Source organism: Carcharhinus amblyrhynchos, chromosome 20, assembly GCF_965287045.1.
Source record: "Carcharhinus amblyrhynchos chromosome 20, sCarAmb.v2.hapA, whole genome shotgun sequence".
NCBI lineage: Eukaryota > Metazoa > Chordata > Chondrichthyes > Carcharhiniformes > Carcharhinidae > Carcharhinus > Carcharhinus amblyrhynchos.
This window is the reverse complement of record NC_137343.1, coordinates 28,580,112-28,607,368: the sequence shown is the minus strand read 5'-3', so window position 1 is coordinate 28,607,368 and position 27,257 is coordinate 28,580,112. Positions and strand designations below refer to the sequence as shown.

General features: G+C 41.2%; 1 protein-coding gene across 2 annotated transcripts in view; it reads right to left on the bottom strand.

Annotated features, from left to right (window-relative positions):
* Positions 1-27,257, bottom strand: part of ccdc62 (coiled-coil domain containing 62) — a 53,715-nt gene that overhangs the window by 7,268 nt on the left and 19,190 nt on the right. The window contains exons 9-14 of one of the 2 annotated variants that reach the window (XM_080208350.1): positions 22,371-22,472; positions 20,574-20,662; positions 15,137-15,237; positions 11,023-11,961; positions 9,692-9,875; positions 4,653-4,793 (exon numbers count right to left, since the gene is read on the bottom strand). In XM_080208350.1, the coding sequence (XP_080064476.1) occupies positions 4,653-4,793; positions 9,692-9,875; positions 11,023-11,961; positions 15,137-15,237; positions 20,574-20,662; positions 22,371-22,472 (1,556 nt within the window). The remainder of the gene's footprint in view (positions 1-4,652; positions 4,794-9,691; positions 9,876-11,022; positions 11,962-15,136; positions 15,238-20,573; positions 20,663-22,370; positions 22,473-27,257) is intronic. The other variant, XM_080208351.1, reaches the window with a different exon arrangement.

The following is a 27,257-nucleotide window of genomic DNA, read 5'->3' as shown; positions in this document are numbered from 1 at the left end:
TTGATGGGAAATGGATATCACATTGATCTTGCTATCAATTTACAACATTTTCTCCTCAGAGCTCGCATCAAAGAACAATAGGGCTAAGGTGGGGGTAGTACTGTTTAAATTCATTGATTTGTACGTAAAATTACTGATTTCAGGTTCTATTAATTAGCACAATGAACTGTTTTCTATTCAACTTTTATTAAACAGTTTACTACTCCTATAAATCCTCATCGATCTAAAACTTTAGAAATGTTAAATCACACAAACCACGTTATTCTAAAATCACAAGGGTAAAAGAAATCAACTCTGCAAACTGAATGAAAATCGACAAAGGATCAAAAAGTTAAAATCATTTTCATTTATCAAATGCAATCTTCCTAAAGTAGGTTAAAAGAAGTCACACTGAAAGCACCTTACAAAGATTTACCTAACAGATTTTGTTTAGGAAGTGACAAGAGGTTACAGAAAGAAAACTAGGCCAATTTGGCTTTAGGTTCCCGTTTCCTTCCTTCAATTATGTTGTATAAATAATAGTCACTAATGGTCGAGAACTTGAATATTGCTGAAAAGAGAGAACTTTTCATTTCATACATATCAGGGCAAATGCAAGAATGCCAAACTTCAATGATCAAAACAATTTATACTGCAGATGAAAAGGTGCTGATCGAAGTCAACTTGCTGCCATGGAGAAATCAACAGGGAACTGAAGACTCCCCAAGCTCCTTAAAAAAGCACAAGGCTCAAACATATTCCTTTTGTTCTCAGAGAACGGGTCCCTGTGTATGAATGTATGTCACTTCTGGTAAGCGTAAATGAGCCATGTTATGAGCGTGACTAATTATCTCAAATTAATTAAGTTTAGTTATTAGCACACTCAGGATTGTTCAGCAAGTGCTGCCCAATCAGACAGTCACATCTAATGGTAACAATTAGTTGTTAGTTTAGTTGTTAGCACATTTAGGATTGTTCAGCAAGTGCTGCCCAACCAGGGAACTGCATCTACTGGTAGATGTTTTCTTTAGGGCTTTGCAAGCTTGGGCTGATTGTGTGCAGTCTGTACTCTGCCTGTTATAAACAATGAAAGAACATGCTGATTCATTTGATTAGCTAGATGCTGGAACATACGACCTATATATCTCTCTTTTCATAAATGTTTAAGTAAAACTTGAAGTTGTTTAGTGAATTGTTTACATTTGAGCAGTATAGGTATCGACCCCATCACGATTCATGTCTACAATTTCCCCTGCAAAATAAATTCCCTGGGTCATTGTATTTTCCTTTGTCAAAGGCTCAGGATTGTTCAACCTAGTTGTGCAAGGAGTCCTTCTTCTACCACATGTTGAGCAAATTTGATTCTTGGGAAAATTCCAACTGTGAATGTCAGTCAATGATAGGGTCAAAACCTCATCCTAGATCAGGGAAGAAGGAAAGAAGGGGCATCTGGCTTTCTGTGAAATTGTCTGGACTGGCAACCTCGCTGCATTGGACAATTCTTGGGAATTATGAGGTAACTGAATGGAGTGGTGGTAACTGTATCTGTGCTGTGATCAGCAAGCCCTCCTGAAAGTTGGTGCAAGTCTTAAGTGGTGCAGAAGTTCTCTTCGGATCAGGATTGACGAGAGTTGAATTGTCACGACTAAATCATTTAGTCAGTGTTCTCATAAGCAATGCTGCTTTACTCATCTTTTAAAATGAATTTAAAAAGGGTGCAAGTGATTTAAAGTTTAGCATTTGACTTTCCATCAAATTTCCTTTCTTATCTTGTGCAAGAGGCCTCTACAAATCTTTCCGAAAGGCTGCAGAAAACATGCAGGTTTGAGGCATTCATTATTGCAGCAGTGATGGGGTGGAGATCCTTCCAAGCGTGGTGGGGCAAGCATGCACCCACCTGCCTGCATGCCCACATATCCACCCACCTACCCACATGAGCGCTTGCCTGCCTGCCCACACATGCGCCCACCTACCCATGCACATACACACACACTCCAATATCCCTTTAGCCCCAAGAGCTATATCTAATTTCTTCTTGAAATCAGACAATGTTTTGGCCTCAACTACATTTGTGGTAGTGAATTCCATACATTCACCACCCACTAGGTGAAAAAATTTCTCCTCACCTCAGTTCTAAAAGGTTTATCTCTTATCCTCAAACTATGATCCCTGGTTCTGGACTCCCCATCATTGGCCACATTCATTCTGACTCTACCCTGTCTAACCCTGTTAGAATTCTATAAGTTTCTATGAGATCCTTCTCACTCCTCTAAACTCCAGCAAATATGATCCTAACTGATTTAGTCAGTTAGGCCTGCCATCCCAGGAATCAGTCTGGTAAACCTTTGCTGCACTTCCTCTATAGCAAGGATACATCCTTCCTCAGAAAAAGACACCAAAACTGCGCACAATACTCCAGGTATAGCCTCACCAAGGCCCTATACAATTGTAGCAAAACATTCCTATTTATATATTCAAAATTTCTCACAAATGAAGGCCAACAAATTATTTGCCTTGTTTACTGGCTGCTGTACCTGTGTGCTTACTTCCAGTGACTGATGCATAAGGTATCCAAGGTCTTGTTGAGTATCCACCTCTCTCAATTTACATCCATTCAAGTAATAATGTCTTCCTATTGCTACCAAAGTGGATAATCTCAATTTATCCACATTATACTGCATCTGCCATGCATATGCCCACATAGTAAGAAGTCTCACAACACCAGGTTAAAGTCCAACAGGTTTAGTTGGTAGCAAACGCCACTAGCTTTTGGAGTGCTGCTCCTTCATCAGGTGAGTGGGGAGAACTCAAACTATGATTTCCCACTCACCTGACAAAGGAGCAGTGCTCCGAAAGCTAGTGGCGTTTGCTACCAAATAAACCTTTTGGACTTTAACCTGGTGTTGGGCGACTTCTTACTATGTTTACCCCAGTCCAATGCTGGCATCTCCACATTATGCCCACATACTCAGCTGTCCAAATCACGCTGAAGCAGCTCTGCATCCTCCTGACAGCTCACCCTCCCATCCAATTTGTATTAAATGCAAATTTGGAGATAATACATTCAATTCCCTTCTCCAAATCATTAATATATAACGTGAACAATTGGGGTCCCAGCACAGATCCCTGCGGAACCCCACTAGTCACTGACTGCCAATCAGAAAAAGATTCATTTTATGCCAACTCTTCATTTTCTATTTGCCAACCAGCTTTCTATCCATCTCAAGGCATTACTAGCAATCCCATGTGCTTTAACTTAACATTGTAGTCTTGTGAGACCTTGTCAAAAGCCTCCTGAAAGTCTAAATAAACCACATCCACTGGTTCTCCTCGGTCAAGTCTGCTAGTTACATCCTCAAAAGTTTCAATAGATTCGTCAATCATGATTTCCTTTTGTAAATCTATACTGACTTTGTCTGATTATACCACTGCCTTCCAAATGCTGAGTCATGAAATCCTTAATAATCAATGTTAGGCTCATTGGTCTATATTTATAGTTCCCTATTTTCTCTCTATCTCCCTTTTTGAATAGTGGGCTTACATTAGCTACCCTCCAGTCAGTCTGTAGGAACTATTCCAGAGTCAAAATAATTTTGGAAAATAACCACCAATGGATCTATTATTTCCAGGGCTACGTCCTTAAATACTCTGGGATGAAGATTATCAAGACCTGGAGATTTATCCACTTTCAATCCAATTAATTTCCCCAAAACCATTTCTCTACTAATGCTGATTTCTTTCATCTCCTCACTAAAACATGTTTCTCTCAGCATTTCTGGCACAGTGTTTATGTTTTCCTTTGTGAAGACTGAAGCAAAGTACAAACTTAATTCCTCAGCCATTTCTTCATTCCCCGTTATGGTTTCTCCTGTTTCTGACTGTAAGGGGCGTACATTCGCTTTTGTCAATCTTTTTCTCTTTAAATATCTATAAAAACTTTTAGTCAGTTTTTATGATCCCTGCTAGCTTACTTTTTGACTCCATTTTTCTCTGCTTAATCAATCCCTTGGTCCTCCTTTGCTGAATTTTAAACTGCTCCCAATCCTCAGGCATATTGTATTTTCTTGCCAATTTGTAGGCATCATCCTTGAATCTGATATTATCCCTAATTTCCCTTGTAAGCCATGGTTTGGCAACAATTCCCTTACCGCTCTTGTTCCAAACAGGAATAAACAACTTCTGGAGTTCACCTTTTTGTTCTGTAAATGCCTATCATTGCCCGTCTTTCTTTTAAGTAATGTTTCCCAGTCTGTCATGGCCAATTCATGCCTCATAATTTCATAGTTACCTTTATTGAGATTCAGGACCCTGGTCCCAGAATCAATTGCATCATTATCCACCTTGACAAGGAATTCTACCATATTGTCATTAGTTGTCCCCAAAGACTTGCTCACAACTAGACTGCCAACTAATCCTTTCTCACTGCACAACACTCAGTCCAAAATGGCCTGATCCCTTGTTGGTTCTTCAAAACACATATTTATGAAGAACTCATCAGCTTTTCTCACAGAAATGACACTCAGTCAGTCAGGAATTGAACCTGAATCTTATGATCCGTAGGCAGACACATTATCCGTTGCGCCATTGTCCCACTTTTGCTCAAGCAGTAAGCTTCTGAGGTCAGTCTCTCCACTTACCTCTGTTTCTTACCTTCGAAAAGCAACTCCACTTACCCGTGCATTGTTATTGCTGCTAGCACAGGATGATAAACCAAGAGGAAGTTGAGTGCTACGCTCCAGACTCGCAACCATCTGTCGGGATTCAGCCAGCAGACGTTGCAGTTTAGTCGTTGGTGAACAGCTATCTCGATAAGTCTGTACAGAATTTGACAAGCCTCATTAATTTGCAGTAACACAAAGGCACGTCATCCAGTAGCACTTGCTTGCAAATGATATTGGACATAACAAATGCAAATTAATTTGCAATAATCGCTCACTAACCAGTATTCCACTTTGTAAGCGGCATGGGCGGTTGGGCAGAATGGTGGCATAGTGGTTAGCACTGCTGTCTCACAGTGCCAGGGACCCGAGTTCAATTCCAGACTTGGGTCACTGTCTGTATGGAGTTTGCACACTCTCCCCGGGTCTGTGTGGGTTTCCTCCGAATGCTCCGGTTTCCTCCCACAGTCCAAAGATGCGCGAGTTAGGTGGATTGGTCATGTTAAGTGGCCTCTTAGTGTCGGGGGATTAGCGGAGTAAATATGTGGCGTTACAGGAATAGGGCCTAGGTGCAGACTCGATGGGCCAAGTGGCTTCCTTCTGCACTGTAGGATTCTATAAGCCTATGACGGTGTTGGTACTTCGGAGCAGTGCAGTCAGAGCCAAATTTCTGGCACCACAATGCACTTGACTGCACAGGGGGAGGGGACAGCCGTTCCTGTGCACAAAGACGTGACTCCAGGATGGTGTGTTACCTCTCTGGTGCCAGGGTCAGGGATGTCACTAAAAGCATCCCAAATGGGCAAGGTGATGAGTTAGAGGTCATGGTACATGTTAGTACCAACGACATAGGTAGAAAAAGGGATGAGGTCCTGCAGAGTGAATATGAGGAGTTAGGCGGGAGATTTAAAAGCACACCTGAAGGGCAATAATCTCTGGATTACTCCAGGTACTAGTGAGAGTTAAAATAGGGCAGATGAATGCCTGGCTGAGGAGCTGGTGCAGGGGGCCAGGATTCAGATTTTTGCAGCACTGGGAACTCTTCTAACCTGTACAAGAGAGATTAGTTGAACCTGAATTGGAGGGGGACAAATATACAGGTGGGAAGATTTGCCAAAGCTTCTTGGGAGAATTTCAATAGGTCTGGCAGGGAGATGGGATCCTATAGTAGTAACACTAAAGAGAACATTGAGGCTAATACAGAATTTGAAGAGAGCAAGTTAAATAAACAAGGCAGGCATGAGCATGGCAGGGAGCAAGGGAAGACTGATGAATTAAACTGCATTTATTTTAATGCAAGAGGCCTGACAGGTAAGCCAGATGAACTCAGGGCATGGGAGTACATGGGACTGGGTTATCATGGCTATTACAGAAACATGGCTGAGGGAGGGAAAGGATTGGCAGCTCATTGGGGTACAGATGCCACAGGAAGGATAGAAGAGGAGGCAAATGAGATGGGGGAGTTGCATTTTTGATTAGGGAAAACATCATGGCAGTACTTAGACAGGATATTCCTGAGAGATTGTCTAGTGAGGCTATATTAAGTTTAAGGTTTTAAGTTTATTTTAGTGTCACAAGTAGGCTTACACTGCAATGACATCACTGTGAAAACCCCCTAGTCGCTACACTCCAGCACCTGTTTGGGTACACTGAGGGAGAATTAAGCATGGCCAACGCACCTAACCAGCACGTCTTTCAGACTGTGGGAGGAAACCGGAGCACCCAGAGGAAACCCATGCAGGTACGGGGAGAATGAGTAGACTTTGCACAGACAGCGACCCAAGCCAGGAATCGAACCTGGGTCCCTGGTGCTGAGAGGCAACGGTACTAACCACTCTGCTACCTATATGGGTGAAACTGAGAAATAAGAAGGGGATGATCACTCTGATGGGATTGTACTGTAGGCCCCCCCAATAGTCAGCAGGAAATTGAAGAGCAAATATGTAGAAAGAATGCAGGCAGCTGCAAGAATAATAGGGCTGTAATTGTGGGGATTTCAACTTTCCAAACATAGGCTGGAACTGTTTAGAGCTTGGATGGGGAGGAATTTAAGCGTGTTCAGGAAAAATTTCTCAATCAATATGTAGATAGCTCTACTACAGAAGGGGCAAAACTCAACTTCGCCTTGGGAAATAAGACAGGGCACGTGACTGAAGTGTTATTGGGGCGGGGGGTGGGGGGCACTTTGGGACCATAATTCTATTAATTTTAAAATAGTTATGGAAAAGAATAGGTCTGGTCTAAAGTTAAGGTTCCAAATTGGGGCAAAGATAATTTTGATGGTATTGGACGGGAACTTTCAAAGGTTAATTGGGAGGAGGCTGTTTACAGGTAAAGGAATGTCTGATGAGTGAGAGGCTTTCAAAGCAAGATAGAGAGAGTTCAGGGCCAGCATGCTCCTATTACTATGAAGGACAAGGCTGCTAGGAGTAGGGTACACACAATAACTAGAGATACTGAGGCTCTGGTTAATAAAAAGGAAGCATATATCAGAGGTATATGCAACTGGGGTCAGTTGAGTCCCTTGAGGAGGATAGGGAGTGTAGGAATACACTTAAAAGCAAAATCAGGAGGACAAAAAGGGGACATGAGATGGCTTTGGCAGAGAAGGTAAAGGAGACGCCAAAAAAATTCCATGAGTATCTTAAGGGTAAAAGATTAACGAGGAGAGAACAGGATCCCTTCAAAATTAACAATGGTGTGTGTGTGTGTGTGTGTGTGTGTGTGTGTGTGTGGAGCCACTGGAGATGGGCGAGATCCTAATCAAATATTTCTTGTCAGTATTTACTGTCGAGAAATACATAGAAGCTAGGGAACTCAGGGAAGAAAATAATGATGTCTTGAAAAATATCCAAATTACAAAAGAGGTGGTGGTGCTGGAGGTATTAAAACAAATAAAGATAGAAAAATCCCCAGGACCTATCAAGTGTATCCCAGGATATTGTGGGCAGCTAGGGAAGAACTTGTGGGGCCCAGAGTGGAGATTTTTTTGCATCATCAACAGAAAACTGGAAGGAGGCAGATGTTGTGCTGTTATTTAAGAAAGGTGGCAGGGAAAACCCAGGGGACTACAGACTTGGTGAGCAAGTTTTTGGGGAGGTTTCTGAGTGACAGGATCTACATGCATTTGGAAAGGCAAGAACTGATCAGGGATAGTCAGCACAGCTTTGTGTGTGGAGAATCGTGTATTACAATTTTGATAGTTTTTTTTGAAGGGATGATCAAGAAAATAGATGAAGACGGTGCAGTAGACATTGTCTACATGGATTTAGCAAAGCCTTCGACAAGGTACTGCATTGTAGACTGGCCAGTAAGGTTGGATCACATGGACCCAGGGAGAACCAGCCAATTGGATACAAAATTGGCTTGCTGGTAGGAGACAGAGGGTAGAGGTAGAGGGTTGTTTTTCAGACTGGAGGCCAGTGACCAGCAGAGTGACGCAGGGATCGGTGCTGGATCCACTGCTGTTTATCAGTTATATAAATGATTTGGATGAAAATATAGGAGGTGTAGTCAGTCAATTTACGGATGACATCAAAATTGGTGGTGAGGTGGACAGTGAAGGTTACCCAAGGCTAGAGGGCAGAGGAACGACAGATGAAGTTTAATTCAGATAAATACGAGGTGTTGAATTTTGGTAAGACAAATCAGGGAAGGACTTACACAGTTAATGGTAGGGCCCCGGGAGTGCTGTCGAACAGAGTGACCTGGGGTTCACATACACGGTTCTTTGAAATGGCATCACAGGTAGACAGGATAATAAAGGCAGCGTTTGGCATACTTGCCTTCATCAGTTAGAGCACCAAGCACAGAAATTGGGAGGTTGTGTTACAGCTGTACAAGACATTGGTAAGGCCATATTTGGAGTACAGTGTACAATTCTGGTTACCCTGCTATAGGAAGGATGTTATTAAACTGGAAAGGGTGCAAATAAGATTTAAGGATGTTATCGGGATTGAAAGATTTCAATAATGTGAGGCTGAATAGGCAAGGAGCTTTTTCCCTACAGCGTAGGTGGATGAGGTGACCTTTTAGAAGTTTAAAAGATCATGATGGGCATAGATAAGGTGAATAGCCAAGGTCTTTCCCCCAGGGTAGGGGAGTCTAAAACTAGAAGGCATAGGTTTGAGTTAAGAGGGGAAAAATTTAAAAGGGACCTGAGGGGCAGCTTTTTCACAGAGGGTGGTGCGTAGATGGAATGAGCTGCCAGAGGAGGTGGCAGAGGTGGTAGAATTGCAGCATTTAAAAGACATTTGGACAGGTACATGCATAGAAAAGGTTTAGCGGGATATGGGCCAAATGCAAGCAAACGGGACTAGTTCAGCTTAGGGAGCCTGCAGCACAACAAGATGGGCCGAAGGGCCTATTTCCGTGCTGTATATCTCTATGATTCTATTTGACACTGTTTGCTCCAACAAAATAAGAATGCACAACATGCGAGGATAAACAGCTTGCTAGCTTGGCAGGTAGAGCAGGTTTCTGAAATTCAAGGACTCCAAGATAATCTCAGCCACTATAATTAATCACTTAAAGTTTTGATTAAACAAAAATAATTAGTTGGGGCCCCCCCTCCCCTCCCCCCCATTTACCAAAGTTTGAAAAGTGCCTGCAGAAGCCAGTTTTCAGCAGTTACTCTATTAGTATGTATAAATGTAGGTCAAACTTAATAGAGTGCAAGGCCTTTTCAAATGCACAAAGTGGATATTCACTGCCTATATATTCTGGCAAAGTGTCTACACTTGTAACATTCCATTTGTTCTGGCCAGAGCTTCTGCCTGACATACATGAACATTTCCAGCATTTTCCAGTTCAATTAGCAAATTTTTTTGCACATTAACTGATCCTTGTTGGTTGAATTCATTGTTGTAAAATAATGAATAATTCAGGAAGCATTGTTTTACAAATTCCCATGTAGACTTTTTCAGATTGCCACTGGATTTGCTGTAACCAACTTTTAATAATAATTTACTAGCACAGTAAAGGATATCAGTGTGGGCAAAAATCGGGTTCTGATTATAAGTATTTCCTCCTCTTGTGAGACATCTTTAACTTACACTGTTAGCAGACACTCTTTCACTGTCCTCATTAGTGCTCAGCCTCACTGGTGAAACAGAGCCATTGATGGAAAGGTCACCATGAAGGTTGTTCTTTGCCCTCGACCTCTCTCTGACTGGTGAGGAATTCATGGATCGTATTGGTGACTCCAGGCTAAAGGTGTTCAATTCCAGCCTTTCCTCACTGTTGATGGGATAGGAAGAATGATATGAAAATGAAGTTAGTGTTTCAAAGCCATTGCTGAGTTTGATTTCCCATACACCAACTCAGAAATCATGAAAAGAAAAATAAGGCAGCATGAGAACTAGCTAGAAAAGTTTGTAACAGCAAAGTTGTACTTGGTCAAGTCTCCTAGCTAACTGCGAAAAAAAACACACTAGCTTCTGTTTTCTGTCCTCAATTTTCTCTTATTATCTGTGAATAAGTGTTGACAAATTATCGAGTACAACTCCACTCAGTAACCTGCTACTCGAATACCTCACACTCCTTGTTGTGTAAATTTATAGAAACTTATAAAATTCCAACATGATTAGATAGGACAGATTCAGAAAGAACATTCCCAATGTCCAAACTAGGGGTCATAGTTTGAGGATAAAGGGGTAAACCTTTTAGAACTGGTGAAGAAATTTCTCCTCATCTCAGAGAGTGGTGAAAATGTGGAATTCACTACCAACTAAAGTAGTTGAGGCCAAAATGCTGTCCGAATTGAAAAAGAGATTAGGTATAACTCTTGGGACTTAATAGATAATGGGGCATGTGGGCAAGGATGGAAATCAGGATATTGAATTTGATGATCAGCCACGATCAAAATGAATGACACAGCAGACTCGAAGGCCCGAGTGGCCTACTCCTGCTTCAATGTTTCTATGAGCTTAGGCACCACCATACACAGAGCGAATGACTTACAAACACAACATTTTCCTCACCCAATGCTTCCCAAATATACTTGGCAGCAAAAGACATGTGCTTTAGGCTCTACAGTGCAGCTCAGGTTCACAACTTCCTAAAAAAAGTGCTATGAGAGAGGTTAGCTTGATATTTAAAAAAAATGAACAGTCAAAAATTTCCACAACATAAGAGTTTCCCACCCAAATAAATACAGGGAATGAAGCAGTGCAAATCCAGAAACTTCCTTATTACCTGTTCACTATTGAACAGAACCCAAATACATCTAAAACTTTTGATCTCAAAATTCCTGTCCCTACTGCACTTCAGAATCCTACTGGGGGTTTTCCCCAAGATTTAAAACTAAATTCATCCCACATTTCTCTGCGACTGAAAGCTGCCCTTTTGATTCTTAATATTTAAAAAAAACCTGACATTCCTGCACCTCTTTTTTCCTACACTGGTAGGACTGTCCAACCCACGTGAGGATCCTGAGCCATCATTTAGGTACAGCCACCACAAGTCCTTTACATCCACAGCTGGCTGATAAATCTTCATCCAATCTTGTTCAGAGTTTGGCGCCTCCTGTTCGGTTTCACTCTTTGTATGCGGTCGGATCTTTTCTTCACTAATTCGACAATCACTTACTTCACTACTGTATTTGTCCTCTACTTTATTAGTCTCTGAAGCCTTTGCGGTTTCTCTGGATGAAATGATCGAAGTTGCACTTGTTTTTGAACAAAGACTGTAATGACTGTCCACTGAAAGGGTGGTTAAGTTGCCTTTGCAAGAACTGGTGTTGGTAGGACTGTGATGATCCATGTTTGAATAAGTTATATTATTATACGGTTCCATGGACTCTGCGGTATTGATATCGGAGGATCCTTCAAATTTCCACCTCTGCTTCCTTGACACTTGCTGTAAATTATCATCTCTTGCCTGAGGTGAGATGCAATTGCTTACAGTTGTATATTTGGAGTTTGGCTTTGTTATAGCATATTTTGCAGGTTTTTTATTAGAATCATTAATGTTGGTCTGTAGGGTATAGCTTTTGAATGCCAGATTTCCACTCGAAGTCTGATCAAAGTCAGTGGGAAAGAAGCTTTGAGCATTTACACATTCAGACGAGGTATAATTTCTGAGCGTGCTGCCCACTTCTGTGGCCATTAGATAGCCCTGCTCTTTGGTATTATTTGAAATTACTTCATCACTGAAGTTCTGCATTGGCTTGATTGTGTCTTCTTTGTGTCTATTAGTCAAACAAGTTTTGCTGCTCTCCTTTTTCCATTTTCTAGCAAGCACATCATTTTTGTGTTCTTCTATCTCATTCTGTCCATCCCTGGTCTGTGTCATAGAGTTGGACTCAGAGAGAAGCCTACTTGAACTTGGATAAGAAAAAACAGTACTTTAACAGAATCAAAGGCAAGGCCTTATGATTAACTTTTCATAGCCCTTTTATTGAATTTTTCAAATATTAATCTTGCACAACTCTTCAAAGGGCTCAGTAAAAAATTAAAAGTCAATTGGTGCTGAAAGATGAATGAGAACATTTGTATTTGTGATTATGCTGTCAATTCAGGGGACAAGTTTATCAGCTTCGTATTTGCTTCAGGAACATTGCCCACTAGGACATGCTAATTGGAATTCTCAAAGCAGGACATAAGCACAGATTTGGCAATGTCTTGATCAAGTTTACAATTTGCTCCAATATTCAGTGCCTACCACATGTTAACATTAAACTAGTTTTCTCGCTTATATGAAAGGATGTTCCAAATATATATCATAAATCAGTAAACCAGAATCAAACACTTTTGAAAGACATTTTAGAACCATAGAAACCCTACAATGCAGAAGGAAGCCATTTGGCCCATCAAATCTGCACTGACAACAATTCCACCCAGGCCCTATCCCTGTAACCCCACATATTTAACCATTAACCCCTCTGACTTTTGCACCCCAGGACACTAAAGGGCAATGTAGCATTGCCAGTCAACCTAGCCCGCACATCTCTGGAGTGTGGGAGGAAACCAGAGCACCCAGAGGAAACCCAAGCAGAAACAGGGAGAATGTGCAAACTCCACACAGACAGTGACCCAACCCCAGGGTCCTGGGGCTGTGAAGCAGCAGTGCTAACCACTGTGACACCTTGCTGCTCGTTATGTAGATTCTTTAAATTACAAAAACTAGTTATGCCTTAATTTCAATACATGTTTAAGGATTGAAATTAAGGATCGTCCACTGAACAAAAAGAATATCAAATCAGGCCCCCATTCCCAGTTGCTGTCCAGAGATCACTGCTAGAAAGTACAAGTGTGGATTGCAATTGTGGACAAAATTGCTCTTGGCATTATTCTACAAAGGAAGGTTGAGCAATTTGAGTCTATCCCCACTGGAATTTAGAAGAACAAGGTGATCTTACTGAAATATGCAAGATCTTGAGTGGATTTGAAGGGGTGGATACCCAAGAGATGCTTCCTTTAATGGGAGAGACTAAATCTAGGGGATATAGTTTAACAATGAGAGATGAGAATATTTTTTCTCTGAGGGTCCTTAGTCTGTGGAATTCTCTTCCCTAAAAAGCAGTGGAAGCAGACTCTTTAAATTCATTCAAGACTGAGTTAGATACAGTTTGTATATACAAGGGAGCCAAGGATTATGGGGGCGGGGGCTGATGGGAAGGTGCAGCTGAGACCACAACCAGATCAGCCATGATAATACTGAATGGTGGAGCAGGCTCGAATCACCAAAGGACCTAATCCTGCTCCTGTGAACAGATGAAAAAGGGAAGGGTGTTGTAAATGTACTGCACCACAGCAAATAGAAGCAAGAGTAGGCCAGTAAGCCCCATGAGCCTGTTCCATCATTCTATTATGTTGATCTGTATCTCAACTCATTTTATACTTTTCCTCCATATTTCTCTAACCTCACCCAACTAAAGTCTATTGATCACAGTCTTGAAAATTTCAACTAACTCAGCATCAGTCACAGCCTTTTAGAGGTAGACTTTCAGGTTTCTGCAACCATTTTGTATGAGAAAATACTTTCAAACTTTACTCCTAATGGTGTAGCTCCAATTTTAAGGTTTATATCCCTTTATTCAGAATTTTCAAATCAGATTGGATAATTCATGTACTCTTCCCCTTGTATCATTTTAAACACAGTGATCAGATCACCTTTCAACATTTTGAACAAGGAGCCACACATCGGTGCAAACTGGAAATCTTCCAATTCCCTTGTAGCTAGTCCACACGGATTGTGATGTCCAGTAGGTCAATTATAATGCTATACCCACTGGAGTTTAAAAGAATGAGGTGATCTTACTGAACTATGCAAGACCTTGAGTGGACTTGATGGGGTGGATACCCAGGGGATGACAGTATCACAGCTAAAAGGTGGTAACCTCTCAGAATCTGGTCAATAAAACTATATGAATTACACATCAAACAGACCATTGGGGAAGCACCGCCATCTGTACACCAGGACACGGTGACAAAGTGGCAGGATGTAGGTTTGTCATCTAAGACACTCATAATATGAGCTTCTTCCTCAAGCAGAAAGGAAGCCACATGCTTTCCCCAGAATGGAACGGAAATGTTTGTCATACTGGTCTAATTTTACAAACTTTCCAGCAGTTTAGCTCTATCATTGCATAGGCTCAGAGAGAAAAGCCACTCCAAAGAAATTCTGGCATTTCTCCACTCTCTAATTCACGAGCAAATGTCAAATTGCCCAACCTAGTACTGCTCTATCCGGGATATCCCTGGCTTGGATTAATTGGATAAGTATCTTAGGTATTCTGGAATTAGCAAAACAACTGGCTCGTCGTTTCGATCTCCCCTCCAGACTACAACACTGGAGATCATCTGAAACAAACTGAAACTCATATTTCAGTTCTGCTCTAATGTGGCACTAAGAAACAAAGAACATTATGACCAATAAAAAAAAGATAGTTGACAAGAATTGACAGTATCACAGCTAAAAGGTGGTAAACTCTCAGAATTTGGTCAATACCACTATATGAATGACACACCAAACAGACCGTTGGGGAAGTACTGCCATCTGTACACCGGAACACTGTGACAAAGTGGCAGGACGTAGGTTTGTTATCTAAGACATCTACAATATGAGCTTCGTTCTCAGGCAGAGAGGAAGCCACATGCTTTCCCCAGAATGGGAGGGAAATATTTTGTCATACTAGTCTAATTTTACAAACCTCCCAGCAGTTTACAATGGAACAGTGTTTTCATAAGACTAATATCTGGTTTTGTCACCTAAGGTGGCTGCTCCACTGAGATATGATAGTTAAACATCTTAGAATAAATAATTAATAATCCACTGATTACATAATTCCTGCTTGTGGAGTTTCAGGTTACATTTATACGTCATTGAGTAAAGAAATGCATCATGTGATATGGCATGTAATTTCAATTCCTGCTTTGTGCTAGTTTTAAACGTGGCACAATGATGATATGCTGAATTACATGGCACCAAATAACATTGGAAAGTGGCTTGTTTAAGGAGAGCACTTTTAAACAGTTTGATCACATCTTCCAGCATACCTAATTTCAAGAATTTTCTCCTCCTGCTTTTGGATCAACTCCTGAGAGCTTTCAAGATTCAGATGCAGAAGCTGCAAATCATGTTGTTGCTTTTCATTTACCTGGTCACATGATGCAGAAAAAAATATGAAGTAAAGATTAGAAAGACATAAGCATTTTGTTTTCCAATTATCAGCAAAAACTAGGAAGTCAGTACGTCAATGAACTGTGAAAACAATGGCTAATTTTATCTCAATTAAGTTTATTCTGTGAAATTATGAATTTATACAATGAATCACGCTTTCGATATACTATGCCAACAACTTATGACTACATGGTAACAAAGTACAATTGCAAAATCATGTTTTAAATTGTAGTTAATCTGTAAATTAGTAACTGAGAAATTAGTAACTGCAGAATCTCTATCTGCCCAACACAGAGCGATCTTCTTCCCCCAAAGGAAGATACTCAACCAAAGCTACAAAAACTGAGATACAGGTCAGGACAGCCAAAGTTTGGGGATCTTAAATTGTACACGTATGTACTGTTGGACTTCAGTTAAAGCTGCACGACAAAGCATCGGTAAGCTTCTTGTTACTTGATCAGATAGTACAACCTACCTGCTAATGCATTGATTTGCATGGCTTTGCCCAGATCCGAGTTGAAAGAATCCCAGCTCCCAGTAACTGGTCAGCTCCTCCAGGTTGAACTAGTGAGCTGGCCTGGTTGGTCAGTCATGATTTTGCGATGTCGATGGTAGTCATTCCATTAACAGCAGCATGGAATACTGTAGAACTGCCTGCCTACCCAGTCACCAATGAACCTGCTATCTCAGAACCTGCTTAATGCCATAGAGATCTAGCTCACCTTTCTCCCTTCCTTCACAAAAGAATGGTCACTAATTGGTTGACAAGTAACAAACACAGGTTTAAGCCATCATTTACAGGTATCAGGATCTCCTCATCAGCAACACATCTTAAAAACATGCATTGCTATCATTCTCCTGATCAGAGCATCAAAACACACCAGACCCAATAGAACCATTAATTTGATGCACAAAGCTTCAACAAGTGGTTGTTCAACTGATGACATCGGAATCATGGTACACCCAAATTGACAACTGACATTTGGACAACGTCTGCTGGCAGCAATGTCATAGTGTCTTCTTTCACCTAAAATAAGGAAATCTGCCTTCAGTAAAACATACAGACTCAGACAGGGCAACTTGCTGTTACAGACATCCAAGTAGAGTGCCACGTAATAATCTCATTCACCATAAACAATTTAAATCCAGGTCTGGATGGGAGGGTCTTTCAGCAAAAAGGCAGCTATTAAGATTATTTGTTTTTCTTTCTTACCACAGATCCACTGGACTGTGGTGAGGAGAGAAAGCTGTTAACACCACAGACTTTGTCGGCCTCTTTAAGACTTGAATAGCAGGTTAGTTATAAAGACTCACATTCTAATCAGTAATTTGTAAACTGTCTGTGCTGTTACATGCTCTGAGGCCAGAACTCTCCATTCACCTAATGAAGGGCAAACCCCGAAAGCTTGTGAGTTTACTATCAAATAAATTGGTTGGACTTAAACCTGGTGTTGTCAGACTTCTTACTGTGTTAACACCACAGATATGCCAGAGGGACCTCTTTCTGTTCCAGGTATGGACATTCCAAACCATGGGGCAAAGAAAGCTCATGGGCCAAAGCTTAAACTACATTGGAACTTCATAGTCACCTAGCTTCACATTCCACACATTAGCCCATTGTTCAAAGTGATGGGTACAGTGCAAGAGAATTCCAGACGAGCCAGTCAAAAATACAACAGGCAGCAAATTGTTTCAGTGGCAGGTTTCACAGCAGACATTAACTAATTCTTTGCTCAGCATTTTGGTGCTGCAAACTGATGGCACGCTAATCCAAGCATGGTGCAGTGATACACTGATGTATCTGATGCTTGCACTAGTGAAATATCGCCCCCGTCAATGAGAGGAAATAAAAAGAAAAAGAATGAAAGACAGAGGAGAAAATAGTTAGATTTAGAGTCAAACAAAACATCGAAACAAATAGCAAAATATGACAGTAGGAGAGGGTGAATTAAGAAACAGAGAAAATAGGCGGTATGGAAAACAAGAAAATTCTAAAGAAAACAAGTATAAGAAATGGGGCATTATAACCCCAACTGTGTTTGGGGAATGTTGTTATTGGTCTTGAGAAGTTAGTGAGTTGGAAGCATAGGTGTGCAAAATGCACGAACAGTCTTGATGCATCATCTCTAAAGCTAGCAGTCCCAATGTGATCAGGAGTAGTGGACTGTCAGTGAGTAACCATTCAGAGCATTCATGGGAACACAACAACTGCTAGAACAAAGATCAAGGTCGATCTACTTTGCCTTCACCATCCTGATAGTACCCTGAAACAATGACAGACTTGTTGACCAATCACAGCAATTAATCTCTTATCAGTTAGTCTAATACAGTCCTGGAACTAACATGAAAAGAACCGCCCAGTAGTGGAAATCTTTGGAAATTATCAGTCCAAAGTCATAATTTTTCTCCCAAACATGCTCCATTTAACATTGTCTCCCGAATTGCCCACATGTCCAAAAGGGAGACTTCCTGAAGGAAAGTTATCCAATTTGTATTTGAATGAGTGACCCACTTGAGGACCCAAACTGCTTTGTATCCTGAAAATTATTATTGCCTGACATTAAAACTGGCAAAGGCTGCCTAGGCAGAAACAAAATTAAAAAGCGTCTAAAGCGCACTTTGCTACTTGCTGGAGTGAGCTTCCAAAGCTTCACAGTCTTTGTGGGCCTCCCCAAGATTGAGTACCACGTGAAGATCATATATCTTAATAGCACAATGATTAGCACTGCTAACTCATAGTGCCAGGGACCTGGGTTCAATTCCCGCCTTTGGTCACTGTCGTTTACAATATACATTAATGACTTGGAGGAAGGAAGCAAATGTACTGTGACCAAACTTGCAGCGACATGAAAGTACGAGGAAAGGCGAGTTGCCCGAGAGATACAAACAGTTTACAAAGAGATATTGATAGGTTAAGTAAGTGGGAGAGAGTTGGCAAATGGAGTGTAATGTAGGAAAATGTGTAGTCGTTCATTTTGGAAAAGAGAACAAAAGAACAAAGTATTATTTAAATGGAGAAAAACCGCAGAAAGCTGCAACACAAAGGGACTTTGTGTTTTGTGCACAAGTTCCCCAAAGAGAGCACAAAACTGCAGAAAGGTTAGTGGAATGTTGGTTCCTTATTTCAAGGGGATTGCAGTATAAGGGTAGGGAAGTCTTGCTGCAACTGTATAAGGTACTGGTGAGACCACATTTGAAGTAGTGTGTGCAGTTTTGGGCCTCTTATGTCAGGGTATTGTTTCATGTGAGGCAGTTAAGAGCAGGTTCAATTTGATGATACTTGGGAAGGAGGGATTGTCTTATGAGGAAAGGTTAAATGGGTTGGGACTGTACTCATTGGAATTTAGAAAATGAGGGGTGATCTCACTGAAACATATAGGATTCTTAAGGGGACCAATACGGTAAATGCTGCAAGGCTCCCCCCCACCTGCCCTTTGTGAGAGTCTAGGACCAGGCAACATATAGTCTCAGGATAAAGGGGTATCAATTTAAGACTGAGATGAAGACGAATTTCTTTTCTCAAGAAAGTCAGGAGGCTTTAGAATGCTTTGTCACAGAGAGACGTGGGGGCAGAGACCTCATGTGTATTAAAGACAGAGGTAGACAGATAGTTGATCAGTAAGGGAATCGCAGGTTAACCGTATCTAGGAAGGAGATGTGCTGACCTTAGAGAGGGTCCAGAGGAGGTTCGCAAGAATAATCCAGGAACTAAAAGCTTGACGTATGAGGGACGCCTGAGGACTCTGGGTCTGTACTCGATGGAGTTTAGAAGGATGAGGGAGGATCTCATTGAAACTTAGAATGATGAAAGGCCTTGATTGAGTGGATGTGGGGAAGATGTTTCCATTAGTTGGGTAGAGTAGGATCCCAGAACACAGTCTCAGAGTAAAGGGATGGCCCTTTAGGACAGAGATGAGGAGGAATTTCTTCATCCAGAGGGTGGAAATCTGGAATTCATTACTACAGAAGGCAGTGGAGGCCAGGTCATTGAGGATATTTATGACAGAGATAGATAGATTCTTGATTGGTTAAAGTATCAATGTTTACAGCGAAAAGGCAAGAGAATGGGGTTCGAAAACTTATCAGCCATGATTGAATGGCAAAGCAGACTCAATGGGCCGAATGGCCTATTTCTGCTCCTATACCTTATGGTCTTTATGGTTAGGGGAAAGGGCAAGAAAGTGGACGTGAGGAACTTTGTCAGATCAGCCATGATCCTATTGAATGGCAGGGCAGCCTCAAGGGGCTGAATGGCCTACTCCTGTTCCTATATCTGAATCTGCAGTTTATTACTGCAAGTACAATCCACAGCTTAACGATCAATTGTAGGGTAGAAGAAAAAGCACAGCCTTTAACGGTCTTATACTCAGGGGTTTCTTTTCCTAACCAAGGCATTAAAGACACCTCAGAGTTCAATTCTTTTGGAAACTGATGCCACATAACCACACTTGTGCACAAACGAGGTGATGCCAGAGCTTCTGAAGCTTAGACTTGCATTTGTCGCTAATATGATCAACGTAGCAGACCTGATAAAGATCTGAAAATATTTCATACATACAATGAATTATTTAAAAGGTAATCCTTTTCCTAATTTGCTCTGTGCCGCAAAATGTATTTCCGCACTTAAGCGAACCATGAAGAACTAATCGGTATCAAAAAGGCTTTTCTTAAACAGAGAGGGGAAGAAACCAGGAAGTTACACACCGATCAGATTAACATCAGTCAAAATGATGCTGGGGACTATAAGGACATGTTATATTGAGGAAAGTGACTTAATGGAAATACCCAAAAAGGAAAACTTACTTTTGGTGCGGACACAATCTTAAAAGTAGAGATAGGCCACTTAACAGTGCAATTGTAAAACAACGTTTTACAATTTCCTCTCCCAAAAAATGATGGATCCTGGGTTAATAGCAATTTTCAAGGCAGATTGGTTACAATATCAAGGGATGTGGGGTCAACGGCCGCAGTAAGTGATTTGAAATACAAATTAGCCATGATCCAACTGAAGATTTGAATGGGCTCGAGGGGCTGAATGGCCTACTCTTCTTATGATGTTATCATTTATCGATGATACATTTGGGAGCATCTAGGTTTATTCGGTTCAATCTTCACTCGCTAAACGTGATGATTAATTTATTTAAATATTAAATCAAATTACTGAATATTCTAATGACCTTGGGAATTATTTATTGTCGTATACACAATGACCAAATACAACTTTCTTCTTGTGCCAATCTGATTCCTTCAGAGCAACTTTGTCCTTCAATATTTAATTAATGATTTACATCGACAAACTTCAAATGGTCTGACCTGCCGAAGACCATGCAGTTCGGTGTCTGCTCGATCCTGCTTTGATCTTGCCAGTTCCAATATCTGATCTTTCCTCTTCTCCCGTTCAACTGAAGTGAAATCACAAGAGACTGAATATTCTCTTTAACCCAAACCCGTTATTTTATACATTGCAGATGCAAGACTCATGGCTGCGAAAATCACAAATCTGTTTGGATTTTACATAAATAATAGGTCACAGCGCACTTCCAACTGGGCAGGGAAACAACACAGGGAAGTAAACAAAAAACACACACGCTTAAATACACCTAAATACTTCAGAAGACATACATGCTAGAATATCTGAAACAGCCTTTGACAAAATAAATAACAAGTCACAGAATGTTGCAAAAATTAAAGTGGAAAATAATTCAAGGTCATTCAGTGGGAAGGAAGCAACTGCTCAAGAAGGAGACAGGAGAATCTTAACTTACTAGATTGATTAGTAAGTTTGCGGATGACACAAAGGTTGGTGGATTTGCGGATAGCGATGAGAACCACCAGAGCATACAGCAGGATACATATCAGTTGGAGACTTGGGTGGAGAGATGGCAGATGGAATTTAATCCAGACAAGTGTAAGGTAATGCATTTTGGAAGGTCTACTACAGATAGGAAACATACAGTAAATGGCAGAACCCTTAAGAGTATTGATAAGCAAAGTGAGCAAGCAGCTTTGAAATTTGAAAAAATGATTTGAATGAATGATTTGGGAAGCATCACTTTAAAATAAAGTGGAAGATTTTTATCTCTCTGCATCAAGTTATTAATAAGATTATAAGGTCACTGAAAGTGGTAATGCAAGTGGAGAAGGCAGTCAAGAAGGCATACGGCACGTTTGCCTTCATCGGCTGGGGTATTGAGTTTAAAAACTGGCAAGTCATGTTGCAGCTTTATAGAACCTTAGTTAGGCCGCTCTTGGAATATAGTGTTCAATTCTGGTCGCCACAATACCAGAAGGATGTGGAGGCTTTGGAGAGGGTACAGAAAAGATTTACCAGTATGTTGCCTGGTATGGAGGGCATTAGCTACAAGGAGAGGTTGTAGAAACTTGATTTGTTCTCACTGGAGCGACGGAGGTTAAGGAGAGACCTGATAGAAGTCTACAAGATTATGAGGCATGGACAGAGTGGTTAGTCAGAAGCTTTTTCCAGGATGGAGGAGTCAATTACCAGGGGGCATAGGTTTAAGGTGTGAGGGGCAAGGTTTAAAGGAGGTGTATGAAGCAGGTGTTTTACATAGAGAGTAGTGGGTGCCTGGAACTCGTTGCCGGAGGAGGTAGTGAAAGCAGACTTTTAAGCGGCATCTTGACAAGTACATGAATAGGATGGGAATAGAGGGATATGGTCCTTGGAAGGTAGGCAGCATGTTTGGTGCAGGTTTGGGGGGCCGAAGAGCCCGTTCCTATACTGTAATTTTCTTTGTTCTATGGTTTTTCTGTTAGTTTCTGATCTGTAAACCACTGACACACAGTGGAGTGCAGATCCATGGACACCAAGAGCCCTTCAATAACTCCTGTAAAACTCTTCTATGTAATTTGTACCAGCTGTGAACGAAACAGCAGAAGGCATCTTCATTTAATTAAATAGTCAATGGATTAAAAAAAAATGCAGGATCCCAGCATATTTCTCTTCTATTTTCCCCGAATACAAGGCCATTTGTACTGGATTATATCCACTCCAGCAAGAATCAGTTAACTTCGCAGAGACCAGAGACAGACCAGGAATCCTTGCTGGCTTACACAATACCTTCAGTGATTCCTCAGAGTTCACTCACTTACTTGCTAAAGTGAGTTCATTTCCTAGATATTGCCTCTCTTGTTTAAGACGAATAATTTCTTCTCTTTGTTCATTATTTTCCACTGTCTTCTCATCTAACTCATCTAAATAAAAAGGGAGGAAATCTCAGTTGGTGGACTTTCACTGTTGAGGTAACTTGAAAACATGATTCTACACAGTGTTAAAAGAAGTTCACGCAACTACAAAGTGGTAGAGAATTGTTGGGTGTGAGGTCTGTAACATGATTCAGCTTTTAATATACCAGAATCCTTAAAGACAGGATCTGAGACAAACATATTTACAACAATACTGTCAATTCTGATCTATGCCCCTCATTATTTCATAGACCGGCCTATAATTCCCAGGCTTTTCCCTGCAGCCCTTCTTAAACAAAGGCACAACATTTGCCACCCTCCAATCTTCAGGGACCTCACCTGTGGCTGTCGATGATTTAAATATCTCTGCTAGGGGACCCACAATTTCCTCTTGAGCGTCAGATAGCTCAGTTGGCTGAATAGCTGGTCCGTGATGCAGAGCAACACAAACAGTGTAGGTTCAATTCCCAGTCTGGCTGCGGTTATTCATGAAGGCCCCGTCTTCTTACAGTCAGAAAGAGGGGAATTTACAGTGAGGAACAAAAATGACTGACCAACTGAATACATGCTTTGGTTCTGTCTTCACAAAGGAGGACACAAATAAGATACCAGAGATGTTGGAGAACACAGGGTTTAGGAAGAGGGAGAAACTGAAGGAGATCAGTATTAGTAGAGAAATGGTGTTGGGGAAACTCATGGGATAAAAGACTGCTCAATCCCCAGGGCCTGATAATCTACCTTCTTGAGTACTTAAGTGGTCCAAGAAATAGTGGATGCATTGGCAGTCATCTTCCAAGGTTCTACAGGGTCTGGAACAGTTCCTACAGATTGTGGGGTAACTAATCTAATGTCACTGTTTGTAAAAAAAGGGAGCTGGAGATAAAACAAGGAATTATAGACCATGTAAGCCTGACATTGGTAGTGGGACCCATTATCAAAGATTTTATAGCAAAATACTTGGAAAACAGTGGCAGGATTGGACAGAGTCAGCATGGATTTATGAAAGGGATATTATGCTGAACTAATCTACTGGAATTCTTCAAGGATGTAACTAGTAGAGTTGATGAGGGGGAGCCAGTGGATGTGGTTTATTTGGACTTTCAGAAGGCTTTTGACAAAATCTCACATCAGAAATTAATGTGTAAAATTAAAGCACATGGGATTGCAGTAGTGTATCGAAATGAATCGAAAACTAGTTGGCAGACAGGAAAACAAAGAGTAGAAACAAACATATCTTTTTCCAAATGGTAGGCAGTGACAAATGGGGCATCGCAGGGATCAAGGCTGGGGCCCCAGCTATTTACTATATATATTAATGATTTAGATGAGCAAACTGAATGTATTATTTCCAAATTTGTAGATGACACAAAGCTGGGGGAGACGACGAGCTGCGAGGAGGATGTAGGGATCCTTCAGTGTGCTTTTGACAAGTTGAGTTAGTGGGCAAATTAATTCAGATAAATCTGAGATTACCCACTTGCAACAAAAACGGGAAGGCAGGTTACTATTTGAATAGCAATTAGGAGAGGAGAATGTGCAACGAGACCTGGGTATCCTCGTACATCAGTCACATACCAGTTTACAGCATTCAGGTACAGCAGGCAGTAAAAAAAAAAGCAAATGGTATGTTGGCCTTCATAATGAGAGGATTCGAATAGAAGAGCAGAGATGTCTTGCTGCACTTACACAAGGCCTTGGTGATGCCACACCTGGAATTGTGCACAGTTTTGGTCTCCTTATTCGAGGAAGGATGTCCTTGCTCTAGAGGGAGTACAGCAACGGTTTACTGGACTGATTCCTGGAATGGCGGCGGGGCTGATGCATGAGGAGAAATTGAATCGATTAGGACTATATTCGCTGGAGTTCAGAAGAATGAGGAGGGGTGGAATCTCATAGAAACCTCTAAAATTCTAATAGACTAGACATGGGAGATGCAAGAAGGACGCTCCCAATGGTGGGGGTGCCTAAAACCAGGGATCATTGTCTGAGGGTACAGGGTAGACCATTTATCACAGAGGTAAAGAGAAATTTCTTCACCCAGATTGGTCAGCCTGTGAAATTCTCTGCCACTGAAAGCAGCTGAGGCCAAAAGATTGTATGTTTTCAAGAAGCAATCTTGGGGATAGCGCTTAGGGCAAAGGGGGCCTAAGGATATGGGTGAAAGACAGGACTAGGCTATTGAGTTGGATGATCAAGCCATGATCATAACGAATGGTGGAGCATGGTCAAAGGGCCAAATGGCCTTCTAATGCTCCTATTTTCTATGTTTCGACCTTACCCCTCACTTGAAATGTGGTGATCCTCAGATTAAATCACCACCAGCTAATGGTCATCTGAGATTATGACAACATTACTTCAGATACACCACAGAAAAATTTGTACAAACTTCATGCAATTATCTCAGAAGTGACAGAAAGGATGTTTAGAATTGGGAATAAAACAAAAATCGGACTTAAATTGAATTCTTTAAAACTGCCTTTGCCTGTGCTGCTATTAAGACAATCAAGCGCTTATTTTATGATGTAGTGTTGTTTCACGACCACTGGGTGTAGCTGCTTAAACCATGTTAGTCAGTTGTCACCATGAAAAATATTTTAATATGCATTTGGTTTAAAAAGTCATTTTTGTAACTTTTATTCTAAGTACTGATTTGCCATTGTAGTTTAATTCAGCCTCCTAATTTTATGTTCCATTAAGCCCAAAGGATGATGCCTTTCTAAACATTGCATTCCTTTCTCAGAGTTACAAAGCCAAATGCAAAAGGGACAGGGCAAGCCACAATCCATCTCCTTGCTTGATCCAAAAACCAATTCAAATTGAATCCAATTCATGACCCCCACAAGAGGGGCACACTAGTCCAAATTGACAAGAACAGCATTGTACCTGATTGCATGTTTGATCCCATATTTCACCTTAGCCCCCTCTCAGAACATCTCACTTTCTTCTGAAGCAGCTGCCAACACAGCCTCAGTATCTAATGACTCCTAACAGTAAATCCAGCAAGTCCTCATTAAGTTGTCATTTTGCTAAAACATTGGTTTTCTCTTTAGGACCCCTTTTTATGATTTTATGCCATCTGCATTCTAACCCCACCCTCCCCAAGCTGACCTCTGATGCAGGAACTGCTGCCACTGTCACCAGAGGCTGAGGATGCAGACACAGAGCAAGGCTCAACCCCAGGAGCACATATGTAGGGTGAGGTGGGGCAGGACAGGGACCAAGTGTCTTTCTCACCACCCACCCCCCATGGCTCCTTTCATGAAGTTAAACTTTAAAGTTGAAGTTTATTTATTGCCACAAGTAGACTTACATTAACACTGCAATGAAGTTGCTATGAAAATCCTCTAGTCACCACACTCTGGCACCTGTTTGGGTACACTGAGGGAGAATTTAGCATGGAAAATGCCCCTAACCTACACATCTTTGGGCTGTAGGAAGAAACTGGAGTACCCAGAGGAAATCTTCACAGACATGGGGAGAATATGCAAACTCCACAGAGACAGTGACACAAGCCAGAAATCAAACCTGGGTCTCCAGTGCTGTGTGGCAGCAGTGCTAATCACTGTGCCATCATGCCACGCTACAAAGGGTCATAAACAAAGCCCATCATTCAAACCAGCTTCCCTTCCATTGACACTGTCTACGCTTCCTGCTGCCTCGGAAAAGCAAACAGCATAATTAAAGGACCCCACGCACCCTGGACCTACTCTCTTACACCTTCAAAAAGATGCACAAGTCTGAGGACACGTACCAACCAACTCAAAAACAGCTTCTTCCCTGCTGCCATCAGGTGTTTGAATGGACCTTTCTCTACACGCTAGGTATGACTGTAACATTACATTCTGCACTCTTTCCTTCGCTATGTACGCTATGTTTTGTCTGTATGGCACACAAGAAACAATACCTTTCACTATATATTAATACGTGACAATAATATATCAAATCAAAATATGAGGATGGGAAAGTAAAGCAAGCAAAACATTGAGGTGAGTTTCAGGAATGCTTTGGGTGAGACACAGAAACTGAGCATCTCAGGATTTGAGTGATTTAGTGTATAGTGATTTAGTGATATCAATGTATATCCAGTTAGGAAGGCACAGAGCTGCATATGCATGGTCAATCATTTTACCCCAATTTTTCCAGAAGAAATGTCGAAGGAATCTAACTCCAGCTTTAATACTGATTCCTATGGATCTCCTCATTCACAAAGATTTTTCACTTGATGTTGCAATTTTCAGGAACAGAACCACAACTGACAATGTGGATTTACTGTATATACGTGTGGATGTGGAACAAGGCTCAGTTGCTAACCAAGATCACCCTTGAAGAATGGCCGCTTCCCAACAAGCCAGAGCTTTCATGTCCGAAAAGGAGGAGGAGATGGTGCCGGTGGAGCGGAAAGTGGAAATGGAACATGGGAATAAAACTTCGAAAAATAATGATTAATCTGATGGGGAACAAATCAGCAGATATCTGGTCACAAGGTAGACAATGATCTTAAGCATAAGAGATTTTCAAGATAGATAAAGCATATTTTCTAACAGCCACAATATTTAAAGATTCCCAGGATTTTCAAATAGGAGAATTCCACAAAGCGCAGAACATCCAACACTGAAAAAAGTATTAATGAAATCCTGGTACCTCCTCTTAGGGACAGGAAAACTGGAAAGTAAATCGACTCAGCAAACTCACCAGTGAATAAGAAGAAGCACCTGTTACCTGCCCATTTATTCAATTGGCATCAATTTAAATTAAGTTTCTGGCACCAAATTATCACTGCTTTAATTTGGTCAT